We start from the raw sequence: 24,463 nt of genomic DNA on the forward strand, positions 1-24,463 counted from the left end.
CGTCGCTCTCGTGGAATTTACGTCTCGCATGTTCTGGTTTGACCTGGTCTTTGGGCTACTGGAGGGCTGGTGGCGATTTGATGATGGGCGTGACTACGTGCTCGCTCGACCTGAATTCTGGGACAAGTGCTTGCGAGAGAGCGGCTTTCAGCATGTGTCCTGGACAGGCGGGTCGACCCGCGAATCTGAGGTGGTCCGACTGATCACTGGTTTCAAGCAGCCGGTGAAGGATCCGAGACTTTACCGGAGCGTCCCGCAGGCCAACTCTTGGCCATAGACGAGGCTCAGTCCACGGGAGCAATCAGATCGCTCCTCAAGGCAGTCTTGAGAGACTACGTAGCAGCTACAGCACTACATGCAAGCAGCCTAGAAGAACAAAGTCAGATCTACCACGGTTACTTTTGCAAACTCATGGGGTGAGGCATCTAGGTGTTTGTCCACAGTGCGGCTCATAAGCATTGCAAATTCGAATGTGTACGGGTACGAGCGCAGGCCATCTCTGACGCACACCACTCCTCGACATCGCATCCAGATTGTCGAACACCAAATCCACCAAGTCTGCTCAGATGCGAGATTCAAGTGATTGGGATCGTCAGCGCAAAACCTGCTTACCTAACTGTCACAAGCTGAGGATACGTGGAGAGAGCTCCTGGTGTTCCGTTCTGGGCCTAGCGCCGTTTTGTCTCCGGGACTTAGGTACCTCAAGGTTGGGAGGTAGGGGTCGAGCTGGTCTGGTCTGGCTGGATGGCTCGTGCGCGCAGTCCGCCAGTGAGCTGCGTCAGGCTCCTGTCCGAACAGGTCGCCAAATTGATGAATTGGCGAAACTCGATCCAGCCTGCCACTTTACCTGCCAACCTCACCTTACCCATCGCCCTTACCCTCACTCTCACCCTGCACGAGACCACGACAACCGCCTTCTGATTGCCATCAAAGGCGAGGCCATATCAGGATCCAGAGCCCTCCAACTTTGTTCCTTTTCCTTCGTGGGCTGGCTGTCCTTTAATACCTTGATTCCACCCCTTTCTTTCTGCCCCTACTGGCAGGAAGCTGGCCACGAAACAAACAATCGACACTTGACGCATACCCTCCTTACCTCTCCTCGCCCCTATCTCTACCTATTGCGTCTGCCATCTTCCGGTTCCTCCAATACCGCCCTTCCATCCAGCTCCTTCTGATCGCAGCTTTGAGTCTCTTCCCGACCTGAACTTGCTGTGCGCAAGTCGGCGCAAGTCATCACCATGGCACCGCTGCCGATCAAATTCACAGAGCTGCTACAGCTCACCAGCATAGGCGTGGATCAAGCTGCAATTGGTTTCAACTCATGCGTACGTTCTTGCCAACTTGTGCCCTGCTTCTGCCCATCCAAAGCCATCTTGACCCCCAGCGCAAGCCGACCCAGCCAGCTTGGCATCGCGGAAGCAGCAGCTAACACTGCCCCCACCACCTTCTAGACACTCGAATCCGACCACTACATCTGCATCCGAGAGAAGAAGAACGAGGCCGCATCGCCCGAAGTTGTCATCGTCGACCTCAAGAACGGCAATAATGTGACGAGACGACCAATCAAGGCCGATAGCGCCATCATGCACTGGCACCTCAACATCATCGCACTCAAGGCCCAATCGCGGACAGTCCAGATCTTCGACCTGGATAACAAGAAGAAGCTGAAGTCGGCCACCATGAACGAGGACGTTGTCTTCTGGAAGTGGATCACCGACAGCTCTCTCGGTCTGGTCACGGACTCCGCCATCTACCACTGGGATGTGTTTGATGAGAACCAGCACATGCCAGAGAAGATCACGGACCGACATGCCAACTTGACTGTGAGCAACAGCCCGCATGTCGCTGTACCCGGCCTCTGCTAACAAGCTTAACAGGGCTGCCAAATCATCAACTATCGCGTTAATGGTGACGGCAAGTGGATGGTGGTTGTTGGTATCAAGCAAGATCAAGGTCGTGTTGTTGGCCAGATGCAGCTCTACTCCCGGGACCGTGGCATCAGCCAGGCAATCGAAGGTCACGCCGCCGGCTTCGGGACGATTCGATTGGACGGCGCCCCTGCGGATACAAAGCTGTTCACCTTCTCCGTGCGGACGGCTGCCGGCGCAAAGCTGCACATCGTCGAGGTCGACCACGCCGAGACCAACCCAGTCTTCCCCAAGAAGGCCGTGGATGTCTTCTTCCCTCCCGAGGCAGTCAACGACTTCCCTGTCGCCATGCAGGTCTCCCAGAAATACGGCGTCATCTACCTCGTCACAAAGTATGGCTTCATCCACCTCTACGACCTTGAAACCGGTTCCTGCATCTTCATGAACCGCATTTCCAGCGAAACTATCTTCACATCATGCGGAGACAGCGAGTCATCTGGCATCGTGGGTATCAACCGCAAGGGCCAGGTCTTGTTTGTGTCTGTCGACGATACCAACGTCGTTCAGTACCTGCTGCAGAACCCTGCAAATACCGAGATGGCAATCAAGATGGCATCCCGAGCTGGTCTGCCCGGCGCTGATGATCTCTATGGACGCCAGTTTGATCAGCTTTTCAACTCGGGTGACTACATGGCCGCTGCTAAGATCGCTGCGAGCTCACCTCGAGGCTTCTTGCGGACACCTGCCACGATCGAGAAGTTCAAGCGACTCCCGCAGCAACCTGGGCAAATGTCGTTCATTCTGCAATACTTCGGTATGCTGTTGGACAAGGGCACTTTGAACCAACACGAGACGATTGAGCTTGCGCAGCCCGTGCTTGCCCAGAACAGGAAGCAGCTGCTCGAAAAGTGGCTCAAAGAGAACAAGCTGGACTGCTCCGAGCAGCTGGGTGATCTCGTGAGGCCACATGACCTTAGCATGGCCCTCACGATTTACCTGAAGGCCAACGTCCCCCACAAGGTCGTTGCTGGGCTTGCCGAGACCGGTCAGTTCGACAAGATCTTGCCGTATGTCCAGCAGACTGGGTACACGCCAGACTGGGTCAGCTTGCTGCAGCATATTGTGCGCAGCAACCCTGAGAAGGGAGCCGAATTCGCGACTTCTCTCGTCAACCAGCCTCAAGGGTCCCTGGTTGATATCGAGCGCGTTGTAGATGTGTTCCAGGCCCAGGGTATGGTCCAACAGGCCACTGCTTTCTTGCTCGATGCTCTCAAGGACAACAACCCTGAGCAAGGCCACCTTCAGACTCGCCTCTTGGAGATGAACCTCATGCACGCACCTCAGGTCGCAGATGCGATTCTTGGCAACGACATGTTCTCGCACTTTGACAAAACCCGAATCGCGACGCTTTGCGAGCAGGCTGGCTTGATGCAGAAGGCTTTGGAGCTCTACGAGGACCCTGCAGCCGTCAAGCGGGTCGTCGTCAACATCGCAGGCACACAAGGTTTCAACCCTGACTGGCTTGTCAATTTCTTCGGCAAGTTGTCAGTCGAGCAGTCTCTTGACTGCCTTGACGCCATGATGAAGAGCAACATCCGCCAGAACTTGCAATCAGTCATCCAGGTAGCCACCAAATACTCGGATCTTCTTGGTGCCGAACGCCTGATCGACCTCTTCGAGAAGTACAAGACCGCCGAAGGTCTGTTCTACTACTTAGGCAGCATTGTCAACCTCTCGGAGAACCCAGATGTCCACTTCAAGTACATTGAGGCAGCAACAAAGATGGGCCAATTCAATGAAGTTGAGCGCATCTGCCGGGACAGCAACTACTACAACCCTGAGAAGGTCAAGAACTTCCTGAAGGAGGCGAAGCTTGCAGAGCAGCTGCCATTGATCATTGTGTGCGACCGGCACAACTTTGTTCATGACCTCATCCTCTATCTGTACCAAAACCAGCAGTTTCAGTCTATCGAGACATACGTGCAGCGTGTGAACCCCGGAAGGGCTCCTGCGGTTATTGGAGGACTCTTGGACGTTGACTGCGACGAGAACATTATCAAGAACCTGCTGTCGACTATCAACGCAGCCTCGGTGCCTATCGATGACCTCGTGTCTGAGGTCGAGTCACGGAACCGCCTCAAGCTGCTCCTGCCATTCCTTGAAGCCACTCTGGCGTCAGGCAACCAGCAGCAGGCGGTTTACAATGCTCTTGCCAAGATCTACATCGACTCGAACAACAACCCTGAGAAGTTCCTCAAGGAGAATGATCAATATGACACCCTCGTCGTCGGAAAGTACTGTGAGAAGCGGGACCCCAACCTTGCGTACATTGCCTACAGCAAAGGCCAGAACGACCTCGAGCTCGTCAACATCACGAACGAGAACTCGATGTACCGTGCGCAAGCCCGGTACTTGCTCGACCGTGCCGATAAGGAGTTGTGGTCATTCGTTCTGAGCGAGAACAACCTTCACCGACGATCAGTCGTCGACCAAGTGATCTCGACTGCAGTGCCCGAGTCTACCGACCCTGCCAAGGTCTCTGAGGCTGTGGCTTGCTTCCTGGCTGCCGACCTCCCCGGTGAGCTCATTGAGCTCCTGGAGAAGATCGTCCTCGAGCCATCGCCTTTCAGCGACAACCAGAACCTGCAAAACCTGCTCATGTTCACGGCTGCGAAAGCCGACAAGGCTCGTGTCATGGACTACATTCAGCGGCTGGATGGCTTTGACGCCGAGGAGATCTCCGGCGTCTGTATCAACGTGGGCTTGTACGAAGAGGCGTTCGAGATTGCCAAGAAGATCGGAGACAAGGTCGGCGCAGTGACCGTGCTTGTTGAGCACGTTGTCAGCATTGACCGTGCTCAAGCATATGCGGATGACGTTGATCTGCCCGATGTTTGGAGCAAGGTTGCAAAGGCACAGCTTGATGGTCTACGTGTTAGCGACGCCATCGAATCCTACATCAAGGCTGAGGATCCCAAGAACTACTCCGAGGTCATCGAGATTGCTGTTCACGCGGGCAAGAACGAGGAGCTTGTCAAGTACCTTCGTATGGCTCGCAAGACCCTTCGCGAGCCGGAGATCGACACCGCCCTCGCCTTCTGCTATGCTCGACTGGACCAGATCGGCGAGCTGGAGGACTTTTTGCGTGGCACTAATGTTGCCAACATCGAGGAGTCAGGTGACAAGGCTTACGAGGAAGGTCTGTATCAGGCCGCGAAGATTTTCTTCACCAGCATTTCCAACTGGGCCAAGCTGGCTACCACGCTTGTCCACCTCGAAGACTATCAGGCTGCCGTGGAGTGCGCTCGCAAGGCCAACAACATTCGGGTGTGGAAGCAAGTTCACGGCGCGTGCGTCGACAAGAAGGAGTTCCGCCTGGCCAAGATCTGCGGTCTCAACCTGATTGTCGATGCTGAAGAGCTGCAGACCCTCGTCAAGCAGTATGAGCGCAACGGTTACTTTGACGAGCTCATCGATCTGTTGGAGCAGGGTCTTGGTTTGGAGCGTGCTCACATGGGTATGTTCACGGAGCTGGGCATTGCTTTGTCGAAGTACCATCCTGAGCGACTCATGGAGCACCTGAAGCTGTTCTGGAGCCGCATGAACATGCCCAAGATGATCCGCGCCTGTGAGGAGGCCAACTTGTGGCCTGAGCTTGTCTTCTGTTACTACCACTACGACGAGTATGACAATGCTGCGCTCGCCGTTATGGAGCGCCCAGAGAACTCATGGGAGCACCAGCAGTTCAAGGAGATGGCTGTCAAGGTGGCCAACCTCGAGATCTACTACAAGGCGATCAACTTCTACCTGGAACAGCACCCTTCGCTCCTCACCGACCTGTTGCAGGCTCTCACACCTCGAATCGATGTCAACCGCGTCGTCCGCTTGTTCCAGAAATCTGATAACCTGCCTTTGATCAAGCCTTTCCTGCTGAATGTGCAGACCCAGAACAAGCGTACCGTCAACGACGCTATCAACGATCTTCTCATCGAGGAAGAGGACTACAAGACACTACGTGACTCCGTGGAGAACTACGACAACTACGACGCCGTCGAATTGGCGTCGCGGCTCGAGAAGCATGACCTTGTCTTCTTCCGGCAAATTGCTGCCAGCATCTACCGCAAGAACAAGCGCTGGGAGAAGTCGATCGCCCTCTCCAAGCAGGACAAGCTCTGGAAGGATGCTATTGAGACATCTGCGATTTCCGGCAAGACTGAGGTTGTTGAGGATCTAATTCGATACGTAAGTCCAGCGCCGCCTGTGATATTTTTGAACACCTGTGCTGACCTCTCCCAGTTCGTCGATGTTGGCAACCGCGAGTGCTACGTCGGCATGCTGTACGCCTGCTATGATCTCCTTCGCCCAGATCTCATCCTGGAGCTGTCTTGGCGCAACGGCCTGAACGACTTCACCATGCCTTACATGATCAACATGCTGGCTCAGCAGACCAAGGAGCTTGCACTCCTGAAATCTGACAACGAGGCTCGGAAGGCCAAAGAGAAGGAGCAGGAGAAGGTCGAGGACAACACACCCATCCTCGGCAACCGTCTCATGATCACTGCCGGACCTGGGGGCAACGCTGGTGGTGTTCCTGCTTACGCCCCTAACGGCTTTGCCCCTCAGCCAACCGGTTTTGGTTTTTAGATGCAGCCTCCGGTTACCAAAAATCTCCAGCATAAATACTCGTCTCCTCTACTGGCAGCTGTTAGGGCACCGGAGTTTCTGCCTGCGACGGCTCGGAAGGCTTCTTGGAAGACCACTAGCTTGACGAAGCCACTGGATCCGTCTGCAGCTTCTTTCAAGCCCAAGGCAACCACACTTATTCGTCCGCCGAAGACGACTCCAAGTCCTAGCCCGGAGAGAAACACACTCCGTGCTGAAGCAACTGTCTTCGTGCCCAAAATTCCATCTGTCATGGACTCGCCTTGGCGTGCCTAGAGGGCCGCGTCTGGGAGGCGGCGAATGGAGTGCGGATATTTTTCCTTCTTTGTTTGGCATGCATGTGGGGTGAAATAGAAGACCCAGATATTGGAACTGATCTTCCACCATCCTTTCCACGAGTCGGCGGTTCGGTTGATTAGGCTAGTCGGGGCGGCCACCATGTTCGGACGATGAGACGATCATAGCACACGGCCAAATTGCGACGGCTCTGAAGTGAGGATAAGATTACTGTATGATATAAATTACGCATGTCAATGTTTTTGTCATCTTGTTCCATGTTCGTGTCGCCTTCTGGCAGACGCTTGATGCAGAGTGCCGTGTCCAATGTTGAATGCGTGCCCCAGTTCTTGTGACATGGACTGGTCAAGAAGGCTTTGTTTACACAGAAATGAACAAGTGTAATGAGCTACTTCGATGCAAATGGCCTTTTTCTTGTCCTATCTCGTGTCTCCAAGCACCGAGCCCGACCTTTGGGCCAGAGCAATTTGTGCTCAACATGGATAATTGCATCCTTAACTTTCCTTACTTTTTTCCCGTTCCTCCCTTGTCTTGAGAGTGGGCCGGTGACTCGTTTTGGAGCGAGGAGAGCATTCGTTTAATAAAATTGAAACATTTCACCTGAACATGAACAGCGAGGTGGGAGTTGTGAGAAGGGGGGCTTGCAGTGGCTCAACAATGAACAAGGCTGCGTGCCCGGGACAGTAGACCAGAACGGTCCTTTGCAGCCACAGTGTGTTCGAGTGATCAGTCAAAATCCGCTCCAAAAGCTTCCTCACTTGACCTTCCCCACATAGAGATGAGAGTCAGAGTCCGACAGAAACGTGTAGGTCCGCTGCTTGGTTGATGGCACCCACGGAGAGCGGTGAGTTGATCAACTAGGTAAACGGATCTCTGCTTGCTTTTCTCTTGCATTCTATCCTAGCCCCCCAGGGAGACGTAGACGAGGCAGGTTAGTAGACAGCAAGAGAGTTATGGCGCAGATCATCATTGAGAGATAGGAAACATGCTGGGTCAGAAAATGACTTTGGTCTGATATGTGTAGTGTGTGTATGAATTGCTTTCATTCGCTCTATCATCTACTTCCCCAGCACCCTCTCTATCGTCGACCTCGGCATGCAATACACGGGGTCGACAGGCTCCGTGCCCGGGAAGCCCAGCAGGCTCAGGCCGGTCATGCCGAAGCACGTGTGCCATACGTCGACCATGTCGCCGGGCCTGTCTGCGATGCCGCCGCCCTCGGGGTCCTGGCAGCGCAGGATGAAGCGGACGAGGGCGGCGCGGTCGATCCAGTGGGCGCGGCCGATGATCTGCAGGCTGCTGAGGACCCACCAGCTGTAGCAGACGTCCTCGTCCTTCTCCGGGCGGCCGTTGAGCCCGCCCCCCGGGACCTGGCGCTCGGCGAGCCAGCGGCCGAGGCGGTCTGCGTCGACGAGATGGTTCTTGTCGCCGTCGGCTCCGAGCTTGCCCGCGATGGCCAGCGCCGCGACGCACGTGAAGATCTGGCCCGAGTGCGACTCGGCGCCCGGGCTCACGCCGTAGCCGCCGTCGAAGTTGGCGCAGGCGGTGATGTGCGCCACGGCCTTGTCGACGTCGACGAGGTGCAGCAGCCCGAGCAGGGAGAGGGCGTTGAAGGCGCCGTAGAGGAAGCGGGTGTCCTCCTCGCCCCACTCGTCGCCGGCGAAGGTGCCTGTCTCACGGTTCTGCAGGCCTGCTACGACTGTGAGAATGTGTCAGCGAGCGGTAATTTAGGGATGGATGGGCTCTGTGACACGCACACTCGCCCACCTTGGCCTTGCCCTTCCCCCTCGCCTCGAGCTCGTCAAAGGCGTCGACCATGGCGAGGATCTGCACGGCGCTGACGGTGTAGAGCATGTGGGCGTCGTGGCCCGGGGCGGCGCCAAACCCGCCGCTGTCATGCTGGCACGAGAGCACAAAGTCTATGGTGCCTGCGCGCGGGAGGGCGTCCGGGCGGCCCAGCAGGTGCAGGGCGACGAGGCCCCAGTAGACGCCGTTGAGGCGGAGGTGCTCGGTCAGCCAGTAGTCATACTCGTCCTTGCGCGTGTCGAGAGACTGGATGTATTTCACGTGGTTGGCGGCGGCGAGCTGCAGCTCGTCCGGGAGCTCGCCCAGCTTTGTGGACATGATGGTGCTGTTGTGAGAGGGGAGTTGATTTCGGACTCGGCTAGCTGACTGGGATGTGGTCGCCAGGGGTGGTTGCTCGCGTGTGTGCCCGGGTGCCTGTCACGGCGCATGTCGTTGCAAGTCGGAGAGATTTTAGGTAAGCTCACCTGCCGCTGCGGGCTGCCCCACACAACCTGTGGGATCACGGCCAACGAACCCAAAGTCGGTCCCAGAAGATTAGATCCTGTCGACCCTTGATCATCTGAGCCCTCGCCAGGCCAGAGGCACGGGCTGAGACGAAAAGGATCTCATCGACGATCAAATAAATTGTGACATTTGCTAGGTAGCTACCTGCGGTCTAACCGGCTGGGCAACCCGGGGTGACTAGGTATCTTGATAGGCAAACAAAACACCTGGGCTCCATCGGGTTGCTGGAGCACGCATCACACTCACGGCAGGACAGTCTCTCGCCCTCCGAATCCTGTCCCCTCTCGCTCTCCCTAGGCGATGCGGAAGTGGAGTTGCTCGCATGATACTTCCGCCTGTGGGCTGGTCCGCACAAACAGTGGGACACACACACACGCTCACACAAGGTTCAACTCCGGCTCCCAGCAGCATCGACACTCCAAAGCCAAGCGAGCCATGCATCTGGGTCTGCATCCGCATCTTGCACAACCGCCCGCGAGGCTGACCTGCATTGCAGGCATGCAATGATCAGCGTGCCCGCGGTATCAACCGACCACTGGGGGAATCCGGCACGAATGCTTGGATCTGGCAACATTTTCCCCTCTCAACGTAAAGCCCATGAGAAACGCGAAGGCGCAGGCAATGTGCGTCGCTGGAAAAGAGGCCGCCGTGTCATGCAGGCATACGTACTTGAGGCATGTAAATTGCGTGTGGAGGCGACTGCCGCCAGGTACCCAGCAATTGTCCTTTTGTAAGGGGCAAGAGGACCGGCATCCAGAGACTTCTGGGGGCCAGGCGTCGCAGGGCTTGCACAAGTCTACAATACTGCAGTCTGAGTGCGTCCCCGTCTCACAGTCCCGCATGGTGGGTGAGGCGCGAGCACTGTGAGCCATGCCATGCTGCAGGCGTGACGGCGCACACAGTAGCTCTACCCAGCAAGCACGCAGAGCAGAGCACGCCCAGCACACAAAGCACACAGAGGAGCCCTGACCGCTCTATTTTTGGCAAGGATGGGTGCCCGATGATACTTGGACTGGTCTGCTAGGGGGAGACTGCCCATGTTTCAAGACTGAAGCGTGCCTGGTCTAGACCTCTTTGGGCATGGTGCGAGCATCATGCTGGCATGATGGCGAGTCCAGCCCTTTCCCCTGCCCCTCTCTTTCTCACTCTCGCTCTTCGAGACTCCGCACCTGTTCCCGCTTCCCGCGAGCTGATGATGAGATCGGTCATCGCGGATGTCCCAACTGCATGTGCCGGCCCGTGGAATGGGTGGGTGGGTGGTGTGGAGTACGTAAGGGCGGCCGAGAGGGTTGCGCTTCCCTCTTGTTCATTGGAAGAAGAAGAGGGGAGAGGAGACGAGGCCTGCCGTGCCCCAAGTCTTGAATCTCTTTGTCGATTTGAATTGGCCGTCGCTGGCGTCTGTCTCTGCCCGGCCACGTTGTTCGGTAGCACACAGGGTATTTTCTTTGGGTTTTGTTTCGAGCGACGGCCTGACGAGATGACAATCGATGCGAGACATGGGGGAGCCAGCACGTCGCTCTGCCAAGACATAAACGGCAACATCCGAACGATCACTCGCAGTTTACCTTTAGCAGTTGTCGTCGTCTGTCATGTGCCGCGATGTAACATGTAGCTTGAGCCTTTCAAGGGCCCCTGACCCATACACACATAATAATGACCCAGATATGTCAGATATGTCTCTAGACTACCTCTAGACTGCCGTGGTCTAACTCGGAAGGTAAGCGTTTATAGGATGGTATACGGAGCATTCCCACCGAAGTCGACCCCGAGTTCCCACTGCCTCGTCGGCTCGCCTGGAGCCGAGGCAAAATGAAAGTTAGCACCCACACCGCTCGCTTGACAACACGGCTGGCCAGGGCCCGAGACATTTATGACTTGCTGGCGCCGGCAATGGGCCCCATGTGCCAGTGTCGTCAAAGGTACAGGGCGGTACGTGCCTGGTAGTCTACGCGCTTGTGTGTCCTTCCCTCACGAGCCGCCTGTGCGAGCGTGCCTGACCAGCCGGGCCCCAGATGTGAGAGCTATGTGCAACTACCATCACCTTCTTGACTCGCCAACCATCGGTGATGAGGTGCCCTATTATGGCTGAACTCTATATGGTGGGCGATCCATTTGCCGTGGATACTTGTTCTGGGCCGGGCTCGAGTGGTAGATTGCATTGTAGCCCAAGGTGATATGACTGATCACGAGCGCTGCTTCTCAAAACAAAAACACAATTCGGTTCCCAGGATGGCCTTGTTGTCGAATCTGAAGTATACTACCGCTGAGTGTGTACAAAACATGCCGCATATGGGTGCCGCCGCAAGATCACCACAGACCTCGCTTGAGCACTTGTTTGCCCGACTCGACTCGACTCGCGTTGCTGGCCCAGGTCGTGTGCTGACAACGGGGTACAGGCTAACCCCGAGGCTTCTTTTGAGGACATTATTTCCCGCCTGCCAGGCCCCTACATGTACCTTGCGTACCCTGCAGCCCACTACGTTGCATGTACCTGATGGTAGAGCCCACCCCTGGCACGGACGCAAATCGCATCTCTGGGAAATTCCCCGTCTCCAGCTGATCCATCCCAGGCTGATGGGATTAATTAAGCAGCCGTCAGCGTGCATCTTCTGGGAACATCTGGGAACATTGTTTCAGAACATGTTCCCGTTGGATCGAAAGACGGAAGGCCGGCAGACCACTTGGGCATCTAGATATCTGCTCTGGGCATTTGGCATTCATATGTACTCGCTGTCCACCCCGTGCCGCCCATAGTAAGCCCTGGAACTCGCTCGCTCGCTCGTGTGGTGCTCGTCCCATGTTCCCATAATTGAGATGACAACATCCAAGGGGTTCTTCGAAACTGGCCCAGGCACCATCTTAATTTGACGACCTCAACCGTCCATCTGAGGTTATTTGTAGCAACTCCTCATCTCCTTGCGGCAACATCCTGTTAAAGGGATTCCAAGGGGGAGAATCTAGTCTACCACAGCCGCCGTCGCCATTTCGGCATCGGAGCCTTCGAGTCGCCGCTCGTCACCCGCCGTCCGTAACCCGTCGCCCGTCATCTCTTACCCCTGAACATCTTCCCTGTCGTGCTGAGGCTTGCGAACTCGTGCGGGCGTCCGAAGAACCAAGCACCCCTTCCAATTCTCAGCCTCCCCCAGGCCTGGCGCACGTCACCCAGGCTCCTCCAAACCGGTCGACTGTTTGTGAGCAAAGAGGCTGGACTGATTGGAGCATTCAAGGTCGGGCCAAGCCTGGACTTCCCCGACGCGGATCTGAACCTCGACTTCAGCTTACCTGAGGCTTCGGCTTCAGCTCCAGATTCAGGGCATCCTTCCCACCAGATTCCGCCCGAGTGCGTCCTTCAATTCTGCCAGACAATTCCGCTAGACCTACAAACCCAACGCTCTTCAAGCCCAACTTCCCCCCTCCTTGGGTATCCATAACGCCGGGTTGACCAGTTGGGCAGGCTGAGCCTCCCTCGGTCGCAAGAAGCGCAAGACGAAAAGAAGGGGAAAAAAAAAAAAAAAAAAAAAAAAAAAATACAAAGGAAACAAAGAAGAGCGAACATCCATGAGGAGCATCTTACGGCTGAGGATCTGATCTGATCTGATCTGACCCGATCCAGGCAATTCCCAGGGTCGGCCAAGCAAGAAGGCGCACCTCAAACCTGGGTACCGAGCATCAACCGCTTGATCAGTCTGACTAGTCAATCATTCAGTCAATCAGCCAGCCACCCAGGCAATCAATCAATCAACCAAATCAATTCGCCGGCCTGTCAGTCTGTCAATCGGCCTGTGATCGACGCTGCTCGGCCCAGCCGCCCGAGCCTCAAACCCAAAACATCAGGGCAGCAGCAAGGACGGAACATTCTTACTTCTCACACTGTTAGTTACCGCAGACACCCTTGATCGGCACCGCTCGCTGCCTCGTCCCGGCGCAGGGGAGTTGTTTCGATTCATGCGCCACCCAGCAGGACCGCCCTCTCATTTGCCCCCCATCCACCCCCCAAAGGGTCAAGCTCCTGGTTCCTGGCTCCTGGCTCCTGGCTTGGTCCTGGCTCTTTGCGGCCTGCCAGGTGTGCTGTGCGTGCCAGCGTCTCCAGTCCAGGGACTGACCGACCACAATTGACAACCAGAGGCTTGCTTTGCTGGGTTGAGACGGCCGATCCTGAAGTGACACTTGATTTCATCCCGACTCTGCGCGGCGAAGAGTGGAGCGCTGGTCCCGGCCGCCCATCTGCACACACGAGACAAGCAACAGACGGGCAGTTCAGGCAGTTCAGGCAGTCAGGCAGGGCAGGCACCTCAGGCACTCCAGGCCGCCCGTCCGCCGCGGTCAAGGTACAACGTCCAACGCATTAACCCCCAGCACAGCACCGTACTCAGCATCAAACACCCACCCGACGGAGCGCCCGAGCATCCGTTTGAGGGTTGTTGCCGGCACCATCGCCAACACACCGGCCGCTATTATTGAACACGGAACAGTACTGTGTGCACAGCACTGACCGCGCAGCATCTGCGCACACTGCACGCTGCACACGGCACACGGCACACGGCACACTGCACCGCACCGCACCGCACCGCACCAGGCCATCACCTCACACCACCGTCATGGGACGAAAGAAGTCCGTGCCTCCTCAGCCGCTCGTGCTGCAGCAGGCTCAGGCACAGTCCCAGTCCCCGTCCCAGTCTCAGGCTCAGCGGCAGCAGCAGGCGTACGGTCAGCAGGATCAGCAGCAGCAGTACCAGCAGCAGTACCAGCAGCGACAGGAGGAAGGGGAGCAGCACCAGCAGGAGCACACAGGAAGCCGCCGTCCAGGTACCCAGGCTCAGGCTGACAGCAGGTCGTCTAACAAGTCCAAGACCTCGGCCACCGCGACCACCACCGCGACCTCCACGGCCACCACCCTCACCCACCCCCAAACCCAGCAGCGAGATCGTCCTAGTGAAACAGACCAACATCCACCACGAATCTCTCCTGCAACAACCACCCACTCGTCATCGCCCAGGTCTCCTCGCTCTCCATTTACCTCGCGCTTCTCTCCAAAGAATCTCTACTCACTGTCCAATTCGAACCCACAAATCCAGCTACAGCCCAATCCTCTACTGCAACACTCGCCCGCCGCTAGCACGCCCCTACATCCCCAGACCACCAGCAAGCCCAGCGCTGGCGCCTCCACCCCCAGGAAGCCCCAGCACATCGCCGAGCTACAGCAGCAGCAGCAGCAGCAGCAGCCCCAGCCCCTCCACGACCCGGTCCCCTTCCCACCCATCACCTCGTCCGTCACCCAGCCCGGCGACAATTCGACCGCAGCCCGCCCCCAGCAGCCCGATCGAAGGCGCCTCAAGTCGAGCCACGGCCCGCGCCCTCGCCACGACGACGACAAGAAGGGTTTCTTCTTCAGCTTTACCAAGTCGGCCAAGTCGTCGTCCGACCGCCCGCCCCTGCCACCACACAGCCAGCCCAACACCACCACCACTGCCACTCCTGCCGCACTAGACCCACGGCGCGACGCAGTGATGAGGAGCACCGATCAGCCAACACCCACCAAACACAGCCCAAAACAATCAACAGGTCAGTCATCTAACCCTCAAGTGCAGACAATCCCCGGCGTCGAGCCATCGGGCACGCATGACACGGTTTGCTTTGCAGTGCCACCTCTCGGCTCTCTCCTGATTCAATGCCCTTTCAATGCTGATTCCTTTGTCTCCAATGCAGATGCATCCCATGTAGAATCTGACCCGAGACCCGCCCCCTCTTTACCCTCCAGGTCCGACAGCTCGCTGGCTTCATCCCAAGAAAAGGCCGACAACACCCCCACCACGTCATCAAGAAAAGGCTCCAAGCCAAAGCCATTCACGCTGCTGAGCAGGACGAAGTCACAACGTGACAGGGACGGCCGCAGCCCACGCCATACCCCGAGCCCTCAGGACCTGAAAGAGGCTCCCTACAACCAGGTCCCTCTACCCGAACAACCGGAGCGTGCGCACATTGCTGCGCCCCCGAAAACCGCGACAGCTCCAATCGACCGTTCGTATAGGGAAGCCATGTCATCATCGTCGCGCAACCAGTCCGCCGACCGTGGCGATCGTGTCCCGTCGCGGGACGCCTCGACGAGCAGGAACTCGAATCGGGAGAGGGATCACAGCCGGTCGCAGCAACATTTCTCGCAAAAGGACGGCCCGGCTTCGTTCTTCAACAACCTCAAGAGAGAAGGCGGCAGGGTAGCAGAATCAATTGGCAAGGGACTCTTCGGGAAAGGCGGCCGCAGCGGCAGCACCACAGAGAAGGAGCCGCTTGTCGACGACGAGCATTACGTGATCAAGGTCATCAATCTCCCACTCGTCGAGCAGACACGCCTGACCAGGATATCGAAACGGCTCGAGGACTCGAGAGACAAGACGGAGTTCTGGATGCCTGCGTTCCCTTGGAGGGCGATCGACTATCTCAACTACAAGGGCTGCGACGTTGAGGGTCTTTACCGGGTGCCGGGCAGTGGGCCTCAAATAAAGAAATGGCAGAGGCGGTTCGATGAGCGTGAGTTAACATGTGAAACTAATGGCTGCAAAAGCGTGGCTTCGGCTGACTGACCTTCCCCGTGCAGGTTATGACGTGGACCTGTTCAATCAGGAGGACCTGTATGATATCAACATCATTGGTTCGATGCTGAAAGCATGGCTTCGCGAGCTTCCCGACGAGCTGTTCCCAAAGGAGGCACAAGACCGAATCGCTCGAGAATGCGCCGGCGCAGAGAAGGTGCCTCAGATGCTCATCGACGAGCTGTCGAACCTTTCTCCTTTCAACTACTACCTGCTGTTCGCGATCACCTGCCACCTGAGCCTGCTCCTGGCGCACGCCGACAAGAACAAGATGGACTTCCGCAACCTCTGCATTTGCTTCCAGCCATGCATGAAGATTGACGCCTTCTGCTTCAAATTCCTGGTTTGTGACTGGAGGGATTGCTGGAAAGGATGCAAGAACGAGACCAAGTTCATCGAAGAAGAGTACAAGTTGTTCGATGCGCCGCCGCCTCCAGGCCTAGGCGTTAAGAAACGCCTGGAGCCTCGATCCGAGCCCCGACCTGAGCGCCGCCCCTCGCCAACGGTGGAAAGAGAAGACAGGGACCGCAACATCTCTTCTTCAGACAGCAGCAAAAAGTCGCAGCAAGGGGGAGACAGCACGCGGCTGAAGAAGAAGGGCGCCTACCAGGAGAACGGAAGTACAACTACCAAGACCACTCATCTCTATACCGACGCCCCAACAAACGGCCAGAGTGCAACACCAAGAGCATCGAATGATATGCGGCCCCTGTCTCCCATCAAACCTCTGTCACCACTCGGGTTCTAGAAACGCCCGCTACGATTATGCTTTCGGTAGAGCCGCTTCAATATTTCTTACTCGCCCTCAGGCGCAAGGACGAGGCCTGAGTGCTGGGTGCACGCCCTCACCAGGTGGCTACCCTACATGACGTGAGACGCCAATGACGAATTCCCTTTGTTCGTGGACCGTGAGCTTTTGGCCCGGAAAACGACGCCAAGCCGGTCGAGGACTGATCGCGCAGGGCGACGGAGAGGCTACATCGGAGCTGCCTTGAGAGGCATGTGTTTATTTTCATGTATGTTGTTCTGTATACCCCCCACAGGCATTTGGATTGGTGGGACCTCCCACCACAGAGCAAAGGTTGAGGTGCATTGTTTTTTTCTACTGTTCTTTTGTTTTATGTTTCTTGACGCGGATAGGCATGCTTTGCTGCCTGCGGCTTTATTCCCCCCACCAAGCGTTGAATATGAATGGAACTTCGAGGGGTGCTCGCAGGGCCCACCACGAACGATTTATACCAAGATTGCGACTCGCGACTCTGGGGCCATTTGTTGCGCTCTGCGAACTATCTCCTCATCGCGGCGGACTGGACGGGCAGCAGGACATGGAGGGAGGGACGAGAATGGGACAGGTTGGAAGGCCACTTCAGCGCTTCTGCCCGTTCTCCTTCTCCTTCTCCTCCAGGGAACGGACGGCTGAAACCTGCTTGTTTGGGTTAATATGCAAGGAGGGCACGGTCTTCAAAAACCGGAGTTGGAAACGGTACGGAAAGAGGATTTGTATATTAGGGCTGTGAGGATAGTGGCTCGAGACGGTGGCCTGGGCCCCGCTGGAGAGGGAGGCCTGAATGAAAAAGATCCAATTTCGAAGTGCTCTCGAACGAGTCCTCTCTGTTGTCCGATATTTTGTTTCTCTGGACTGGTGTTCAGGTTTCCTACGTATGCTATCAACATGCAAAGAGGGGCGCAGCTCTGCGCCCTGAATGCTGGAGAGCGTGGTAATCAGTGAGACCACCAACGAAACGTCATCATTTACTTGGACTTATTTTAGAAGCCGAAGGATGTGCGACCAGGTTGGAACTCGTGGGTCACGATAAAGAAGACTGCGGGAGTGGACGACAATGTGACGTGATTCTCTCTCTCTGGATGCTAAATATAACCCCTGAAAGAACACAACAGTGAGATTGTGCAGATCACTCTGAGATGAGCCTGTTCCTCCTTATCCAGCCAACAACACTCCGACGTCACCAACCGATCAACCAACCAGGATCAGGGCCAGGACCACCTCACAAGTCCGTCTGTCCGTCAGTCACAACACAATGCGACACCCAGCTCAAGCTTTCCCTTGGATGCTGGCATCCAACAAGTGCCCGTCCTCGTCCTCAGCAGTGCAATTCGTGTCTCGTTCTAGCGTAGTTGGTGCACGGAGAGGCACGCAGGCGCAGCGAGACGCCGACGGTGAGCAACTCCCAAGGTCCCGAGTGACGAGTTACTTGTTGGGTTCATGTCTGCGTGGTCCCGAAGCCGCGCGGCGCTCCGCGTTGGAGTGACACCGGGGCCGCGTGCAGCGAATCGCCAGACTGCCCCGGGTGCTTGGTGTGAAATGAGAGCTGGCCGGTGACTGACACTGGGTATTTTCTTTTTTGGGGGCGGAGGGCGCTGGTGCGATGGATGAAGGTCTTGTTTTTCTTTTCAGCCCGGTCTCAAGCGGGCGCGATGGTGGACATTTTATCTCAGTTTCTGGCCAAAAGAGGGAAGCAAATACCTCTTGATATCAGATAGCCGCCGCCAGAACGATTTCCCGTTTTCCAGACCTGGACGCCAAAACTCCGCCTTGTGATCATGCATGCAATGCCGCGCCGAAAAGCGCAATGGATCCATGTGAACCCGACCAAGCCTCGCTCACACCTACTCGCGAGCAAACAAGCCTCTCTCAACAGTGGCAGAGCCTCTACGCCCTCCCAAAGAAATACCCCGACCGGCAGATGGCCGCTCGACCGGGGGGGGGGGGCCGCTTCCCCTACTTTGCCGAGTGACGGGCGTTGCTGCGCATCTTCCTCTCGTTCCGGCGCACCTTCTCCTTCCTCTCGCGGCGCGACTCCCCGCGCACCGTCTCCCCCTCCTTGAGCTTGGACTCCTTGGCCGTGTCGACCTCGACGATCCAGTCGTCCGGGACCTTGCCGTCGGACCTGTCCTTGGGGCCCTTCCACCCCCACTTCTTCTCCCACTCGCCCTTGTCCTCGTTGTAGCGCAGGTTCTGGCGCTGCTCCTTGGTCTTGGGCTTGATGCCCTTGCGCGCGGCGAACTGCTCCCACTTGGTCGGGGCCTTGGGGGCCGGGAGGGGCTTCTCGCGCGGGAGGGGCGTCGACGCGGGCGGCAGCGACAGGAGCACGCCGTCCGTCTTGGACGAGGTTATGGGGCACGTCGTCAGCAGCTGGTTCACCAGGGCCTGGGCGCCGTCGCGCGCCACGGCGGCGAGGCTGGCCTCGAGGTCGTCGTGGTCGAGCTCGAGGGGGTTGGGGTCTGTGGCCAGCAGGAGGCCGAGGTCGAAGGTGTATGGCGTGGGCTTGTCGACCGTGACGGGCAGCTTTGGCTTTGCCGTTGCAGACATGGTGATTGTGGCTGGGTGTTAGTGCGGTGCTGCGGTTGTTATCTGAATCGCTGCGGCCGTGAGGATGTACACGTATTTGTCTGATTTGTTCCTCGTCGTCGAGCCTGAGATGATCCGAGATAAGCCTGGTTGTTGAAGGGAGATCCGCATGGGCATTCTCCTTCTGCCTTTGACTTTTGGTTCCTGGCCTGGGAAGTCTGAACTTTTTAGTGGAGCAGGCTAGACATGATTGGCCGGCGTGCTGCGGTATGGCCCGAGCGCCCTCCGGTACTGCGTGCCGGCGTCGAGCTTGAGGTTGAAATTCTTCGACCCGGCCAAGCAAGCTCGAGCTGGCCCCGTTCCCGCCGCCCACACAAGCCCAGTGGTGACCCGGTCTTGACGACATCTCACTCGATCCCCGCCTCACGGCCATGCAGTAGGGTCCATACGGCCACTCACAACAAGAGGAGGACTGGCGGACCCATGACAATGGCTTCCCAAAGCTGTTGGAGGTGCCTCCTCCGGCCCTCTACAGCCGCCAACCAAGCTCCCACAACTACCAGGCAGCTCGTGCCGACGACCCCGAACGAAAGGATACTGCAGACCAGGACATTGCCCGCCGCCTCGTTCTCGACCACTGCGCATCATCAGGCCACCAAGGGTGGCGGTGTGGGCCAGCGCACTGGCAAGCGCATGCAGCTCTCCAAGTTCAAGAAGCCCAAGGAGATCGTCAGAGGAAAGACGCCACTGCCCGGCGAGAGGAAAGCATGGCGCAAGCGCATCGTCCTGTCCAACAACAACGCCATCCCGGTTCATGGCTCCCCGAGACTGGACGCGGAAAACATGGCGGCTTCTGACAGCGCCGGGAAGGTCTTCAAGATCCCCGAGGAGACAATTGACCAGCTGCGCGCGAGCGAGGCCTTCAAGTCGAGCCAGACCTGGGGCCTGTTCAACAGCCCGCACACCCTGGTCCGCCCCGAGACGGTCGAGCTGTGTGCGGGTATGAAGGAGAAGGTGGCCAAGAATGAGACGCTGCGCGTGGTAATATCAGGCGAGAGGGCCGCAGGAAAGAGCGTGGTGCTGTTACAGGCCATGGCGAATGCCTTCTTGAACGAGTGGGCTGTCATCAACATCCCTGAAGGTAAGGCCATTTTTGCAATCTCGTCCTTTTGAACGAAGGAAGAACGCATCATTGACTAAATGACCTCCCCTTGCAGCCCAGGACCTGACCACCGCCTGCACCGACTACGCGCCCATCCCCGACACTAACCCCCAGCAATGGATGCAGTCCGTCTACGCCCTCAAGCTGATGCAGAACATCCGCAACGCCAACCGCGCCGTGCTGGACCGCGTCTACACCACCCGCTCCTACGAGGAATTCACCAACCCCGTCGCACAGGGCGCCACGCTCAACGCGCTGATCGAGTCGGCCCGCGAGCCCGACCAGGCCTGGCCCGTCTTCTCCGCCCTGTGGCACGAGCTCACACTCAAGAGCGAGAGGAGCCCACGGCCCCCCTTGCTCTTCGCCCTGGACGGGCTCGCCTTCACCATGAGGGTCTCGGACTACCGCAGCACGGCCTTCGAGCCGATCCACTCGCACGACCTTGCCATCGTGCGCATGTTCACCGACCTGCTCTCGGGGAAGACCGCCCTCCCCAGCGGCGGCGCCGTCATCGGCGCCACGTGCCGCTCCAACTCGGCGCGCAACCCCAGCATGGAGCTCGCCGTCGAGCGCCAGCTGGCCCGGCAGCAGGGCGTCCCCGAGGAGGAGCTGCCGCCGCGCGACCCCTTCAGCAGGCTGTACGACGCGCGCACCGACGAGGTCATGGAGGGCACCGGGCTGCGGGTGCTCGACGTCCGCGCCGTCACCAAGCCCGAGGCGCGCGCGCTCATGGAGTACTGGGCCGCCAGCGGGATGCTCAGGGCAGTGGTCAACGAGCGCGAGGTCACGGATAAGTGGCAGACGGGCGGCAACGGCATCATTGGGGAGATGGAGAGGGCCGGGCTGTTGAGCTTGAGGATCTGAAGCGGTCCGTCAGGGTGGGGATAAGGGGGGTCGTTCTGTGGTTCGATGGCGGCTCTTGCAGCGTAAATGAAATGTACCAATGTGGGATATACAGAGTAGATGAGCTATTCTGACCAAATATTCCGTCCAGCTCTGGTGTGCAACAAATAAAGTAGAAACGTACGCCTGATGATAAAACTTCATCAGACGGCATTGAAATTGATGGCCGAGTGCGCACATTGGCAAGGCTATGCGATAATCTGCACGTTCGCAAGGCCACCATGTGTGTCAAGCAGCTCAGCTGAAATGCCTGCAGCATTGCAATAGTTCACTTCGTATGATGTATGTGTTCTTCTTTATTCACTGCAGTAACAATTCATTCCAAGCCCACACGTCTAGATTACCACCGTAGTGCAACCACATCTGCCGCGGGAATGCATTCAGTCATACACAATCGGACGAGAAGACACCGTACCCGTGAACGCCACCCAAAACATCAATACACCAATGCGATACCCCAACATCAGCTCACTCATTTCCAAAGCCGGACATCTACTCGTCGTCGTCCTCGTTCTCGTTCTCCGCCGCCGTGATGAACACGAGGCGGGAGCCATTTCCAGCAGTTTGCCAGAGCTAAAGCGAATCTCATGTCAGTCGGGTTCTGCTTGCAGGTGATATCTCGGGGGAGAGTTGGGGAAACTCACGTCGAGCTCTGTGTACTCCTCCAGCGTGTTCAGCCACTGGTCCTCGGTGAAGCCCTTGGCGATGACGCGGTCGCGCACCTTGCGCATGCTCAGCTCGACGCCGAACTCGTCCTCGTCCTCGTCGGCGTCGTCGGGCCGGCACTGGCCCGTCTCCATGAGCGACTTGACCAGGTTGTAGATCCTGCTGCTGGCGTTCATCTGCCGCCTGCCGGGGCCCTGCTGCTCCGTGTGCAGGCTGTCCTTGCTGGCCTCCACCAGCCGCAGCGACTCGTCCACGTCGTCCTGCGAGACCTCCTCCGCGAACCGCAGCCGCGCCAGCGCCTGCGACAGCCGGACGATGCCCAGCAGCGTACGCGGCGTCGTGTGCGCGAACTGCTTGCCGCGCTTCTCGGCCTTCTTCTGCGCGTCGCGCATCTTGACGTACGTCTTGATCAGGTACTCCGATACGCTCTGCGGGACTACAGGGCGGTAGTTGCGAGCCAAAGAGATGTAGGCCCGGACCTCGTCGGGTGAGAAGACGACCTCGTCCTCGGTGCCAATGTCCGGGTGTCGGTTGTGCATGTGCACGTAGGCAACGTGCTTGGCCAACTGCGCGTCGTTATCACGGTTGGCATTATCAAGCAGCAGGAACAGGATATCGAAACGGGAGAGCAGAGCGGCGGGGAGGTTGATGTTCTCGACGGGGGAAAGCTTGGGGTTGTAGCGGCCATAAAGCGGGTTGGCCGCGGACAAGATCGAAGTGCGCGCATTCAGGGTCGTTGAGATGCCAGCTTTGGAGATGCTGATAGTCTGCTGTTCCATCACTTCGTGGATAGCCGTCCGGTCGTTGTCGTCCATCTTGTCGAATTCGTCGATGCAGCAGATACCGTTGTCGGCAAGGACAAGCGCACCACCCTCGAGAACCATCTCATCCGTCACAGGATCCCGCATCACAGCGGCTGTCAGACCGACGCCACTGCTACCACGGCCAGAGGTGTACACACCGCGGGGAGCCACCTTGGAGATATATTTGAGCAGCTGAGACTTGGCCACACCAGGATCACCCATAAGGCAGATGTTGATGTCACCACGGATCTTCATGCCGTCGCCCATCTCCTTTGACACACCTCCAACGAGGAGGAGTAGGAGGGCCTTCTTGACGTCGAGATGACCATAGATCTCTGGGGCAATGGACTTGGCGAGATATTCGTAGACCTGCCCTGATCGTCTGTACTGGTCGATTCTTCGTGCCAGGCTCGGGTCGACCTTCATATCCTCGTAGGCCTTCTTGTGCTGAACGATGTGGTGTGCCTCGAGGTAAGTGTCAGTCAAGAGGCCTGCGCGCATGGCCTTGAAGCCAGTGTACGGGGTCGGCAGGAAGATGCCGGAGATATCCACAACATCGCCAGGAGAGATTTTGCGAACGGCGGTTCCGTAAGCCGAGACTGTCAGGGATCGAGGGATTTGGCCGATGGGCACCTGCTCAGGAAGTTCCTGCACCTTGACCTCCTGGAATGGCAAGAATTTGGATGCTCGGGAAGATGGCTGGAGTTGGCCTTTGGTCTGGTTGGCCTTGCAGTCTGCAGAGGGACACATGGTGAGTGGTCCAAATTGCCTGGCAGTGACTGGCTGGAAGATCTCGCAGCCACACCTGTCACAAGAGTAGGCTGTAACTTGAACCAAGGGTTTCACGTCCGACACCCTAGTAGCGATGGCCCTGATGGTAATCAGGTGACCGAGGTGGTCACCCCTTACCTGCCGGACGGAAAGCGACTTCACTGGGTGCTCTTGGGTGGAGGAGCGAGGCTTGAAGACGAGGGTGTAGCGCCTGGTGAGCTCTGCCGGGAACTTGTCCTGCAACAGGGTAGGGTCGCCCATGGCCTCGGCACCTTCAGCGATCTCCTGGTTCCGGGCTTGTCGGCGTGCCATCAAAACATCCAAGACGTCATCCTTGAAGCTGTGCTCGGGTCAATATGAAGACTTGATATCTCTCGTTCCGAGCGAAAAGGGATACATACGTGACTTCTGAGGTGGGATTTGGCATGCAGTCGTCTATGGCTTTTGACAGGATTTCGACATAGTGTTTGGTGTTCTCCTCGATGGATTTGACGAGTTTCAATGCCGAGACGTCCTCGCCCATTTCTGACTCCCACTATCACAGAGTCAGCACATACGGCCGTACATACTTGTTAGTGCTGTGCATACCTGAGCAATGTCGTCGAGCTCGATCAGGACCTCGTCGATGTCGCGATTTGCCAGTTGTTGCATCAGATCCTTGTATTTGTGGTAGGGCTTCTTGCGGTTGGCCCTCTCCTGGCGCCGGCGTTCGTCGTCTTCGTTGTCCTCATCCATAAAGTCATACTCGTCGTCAAGATCTTCCTCCTCGATGTTCATTCCTCCGAGGGCATGGGTGATGGAGTCTGCCGGGGACGCCTTGAAGTCCTGGAGGAAGGTCTTGAACGTAGCTGGCCACGCACGATATCTGTTAGTCTGGTGCATATTTTTCTGCATCACGATGTTGATGACGCGACAACAATCTGGGCAGAGAGTTGCACGTACACAATTGCGCCTCGTAGTCCACGGGCGCCTTCCACTGAAGAAGCGCCATCTTTGCGGGTGGTAGTGAGAGAGTAAACGTGAGGGTATCGATGACCTGACTGTTGGGGTATCTCGGCTATGTTTGGGAAAGTCAAGGTCGTGGATGAGGTGTTGGAGGGGCAGATTGAGTCGCGAATCCGTCA

General features: G+C 57.3%; 6 protein-coding genes across 6 annotated transcripts; 3 read left to right on the top strand and 3 right to left on the bottom strand.

The window, feature by feature from the left end:
• Positions 1–1,238: 1,238 nt before the first annotated feature.
• Positions 1,239–6,512, top strand: INS49_007964 (uncharacterized protein; the record flags this gene model as incomplete). The annotated part of the gene is made up of 4 exons (XM_043168709.1): positions 1,239–1,325; positions 1,452–1,823; positions 1,878–6,110; positions 6,165–6,512. The coding sequence occupies 4 exons, from the start codon at positions 1,239–1,241 to the stop codon at positions 6,510–6,512; spliced, it is 5,040 nt and encodes a 1,679-aa protein (XP_043026389.1).
• Positions 6,513–7,885: 1,373 nt separating this feature from the next.
• INS49_007965 (uncharacterized protein) lies at positions 7,886–8,951 on the bottom strand (the record flags this gene model as incomplete). Its single annotated transcript, XM_043168710.1, has 2 exons — positions 7,886–8,526; positions 8,585–8,951. 2 exons carry the CDS (start codon positions 8,949–8,951, stop codon positions 7,886–7,888), a joined length of 1,008 nt encoding a protein of 335 aa, XP_043026390.1.
• A 4,784-nt stretch (positions 8,952–13,735) lies between these two features.
• Positions 13,736–16,472, top strand: INS49_007966 (uncharacterized protein; the record flags this gene model as incomplete). The annotated part of the gene is made up of 3 exons (XM_043168711.1): positions 13,736–14,699; positions 14,778–15,662; positions 15,730–16,472. 3 exons carry the CDS (start codon positions 13,736–13,738, stop codon positions 16,470–16,472), a joined length of 2,592 nt encoding a protein of 863 aa, XP_043026391.1.
• Positions 16,473–18,464: 1,992 nt separating this feature from the next.
• Positions 18,465–19,055, bottom strand: INS49_007967 (uncharacterized protein; the record flags this gene model as incomplete). The annotated part of the gene is made up of 1 exon (XM_043168712.1): positions 18,465–19,055. The coding sequence occupies one exon, from the start codon at positions 19,053–19,055 to the stop codon at positions 18,465–18,467; it is 591 nt and encodes a 196-aa protein (XP_043026392.1).
• A 468-nt stretch (positions 19,056–19,523) lies between these two features.
• Positions 19,524–21,060, top strand: INS49_007968 (uncharacterized protein; the record flags this gene model as incomplete). The annotated part of the gene is made up of 2 exons (XM_043168713.1): positions 19,524–20,175; positions 20,252–21,060. 2 exons carry the CDS (start codon positions 19,524–19,526, stop codon positions 21,058–21,060), a joined length of 1,461 nt encoding a protein of 486 aa, XP_043026393.1.
• A 531-nt stretch (positions 21,061–21,591) lies between these two features.
• On the bottom strand, positions 21,592–24,330 carry INS49_007969 (DNA replication licensing factor MCM7; the record flags this gene model as incomplete). The annotated part of the gene is made up of 5 exons (XM_043168714.1): positions 21,592–21,672; positions 21,744–23,679; positions 23,741–23,874; positions 23,928–24,187; positions 24,282–24,330. The coding sequence occupies 5 exons, from the start codon at positions 24,328–24,330 to the stop codon at positions 21,592–21,594; spliced, it is 2,460 nt and encodes an 819-aa protein (XP_043026394.1).
• Positions 24,331–24,463: the final 133 nt, after the last annotated feature.

Source organism: Diaporthe citri (genome assembly GCF_014595645.1).
Source record: "Diaporthe citri strain NFHF-8-4 chromosome Unknown scaffold_3, whole genome shotgun sequence".
Lineage (NCBI taxonomy): Eukaryota > Fungi > Ascomycota > Sordariomycetes > Diaporthales > Diaporthaceae > Diaporthe > Diaporthe citri.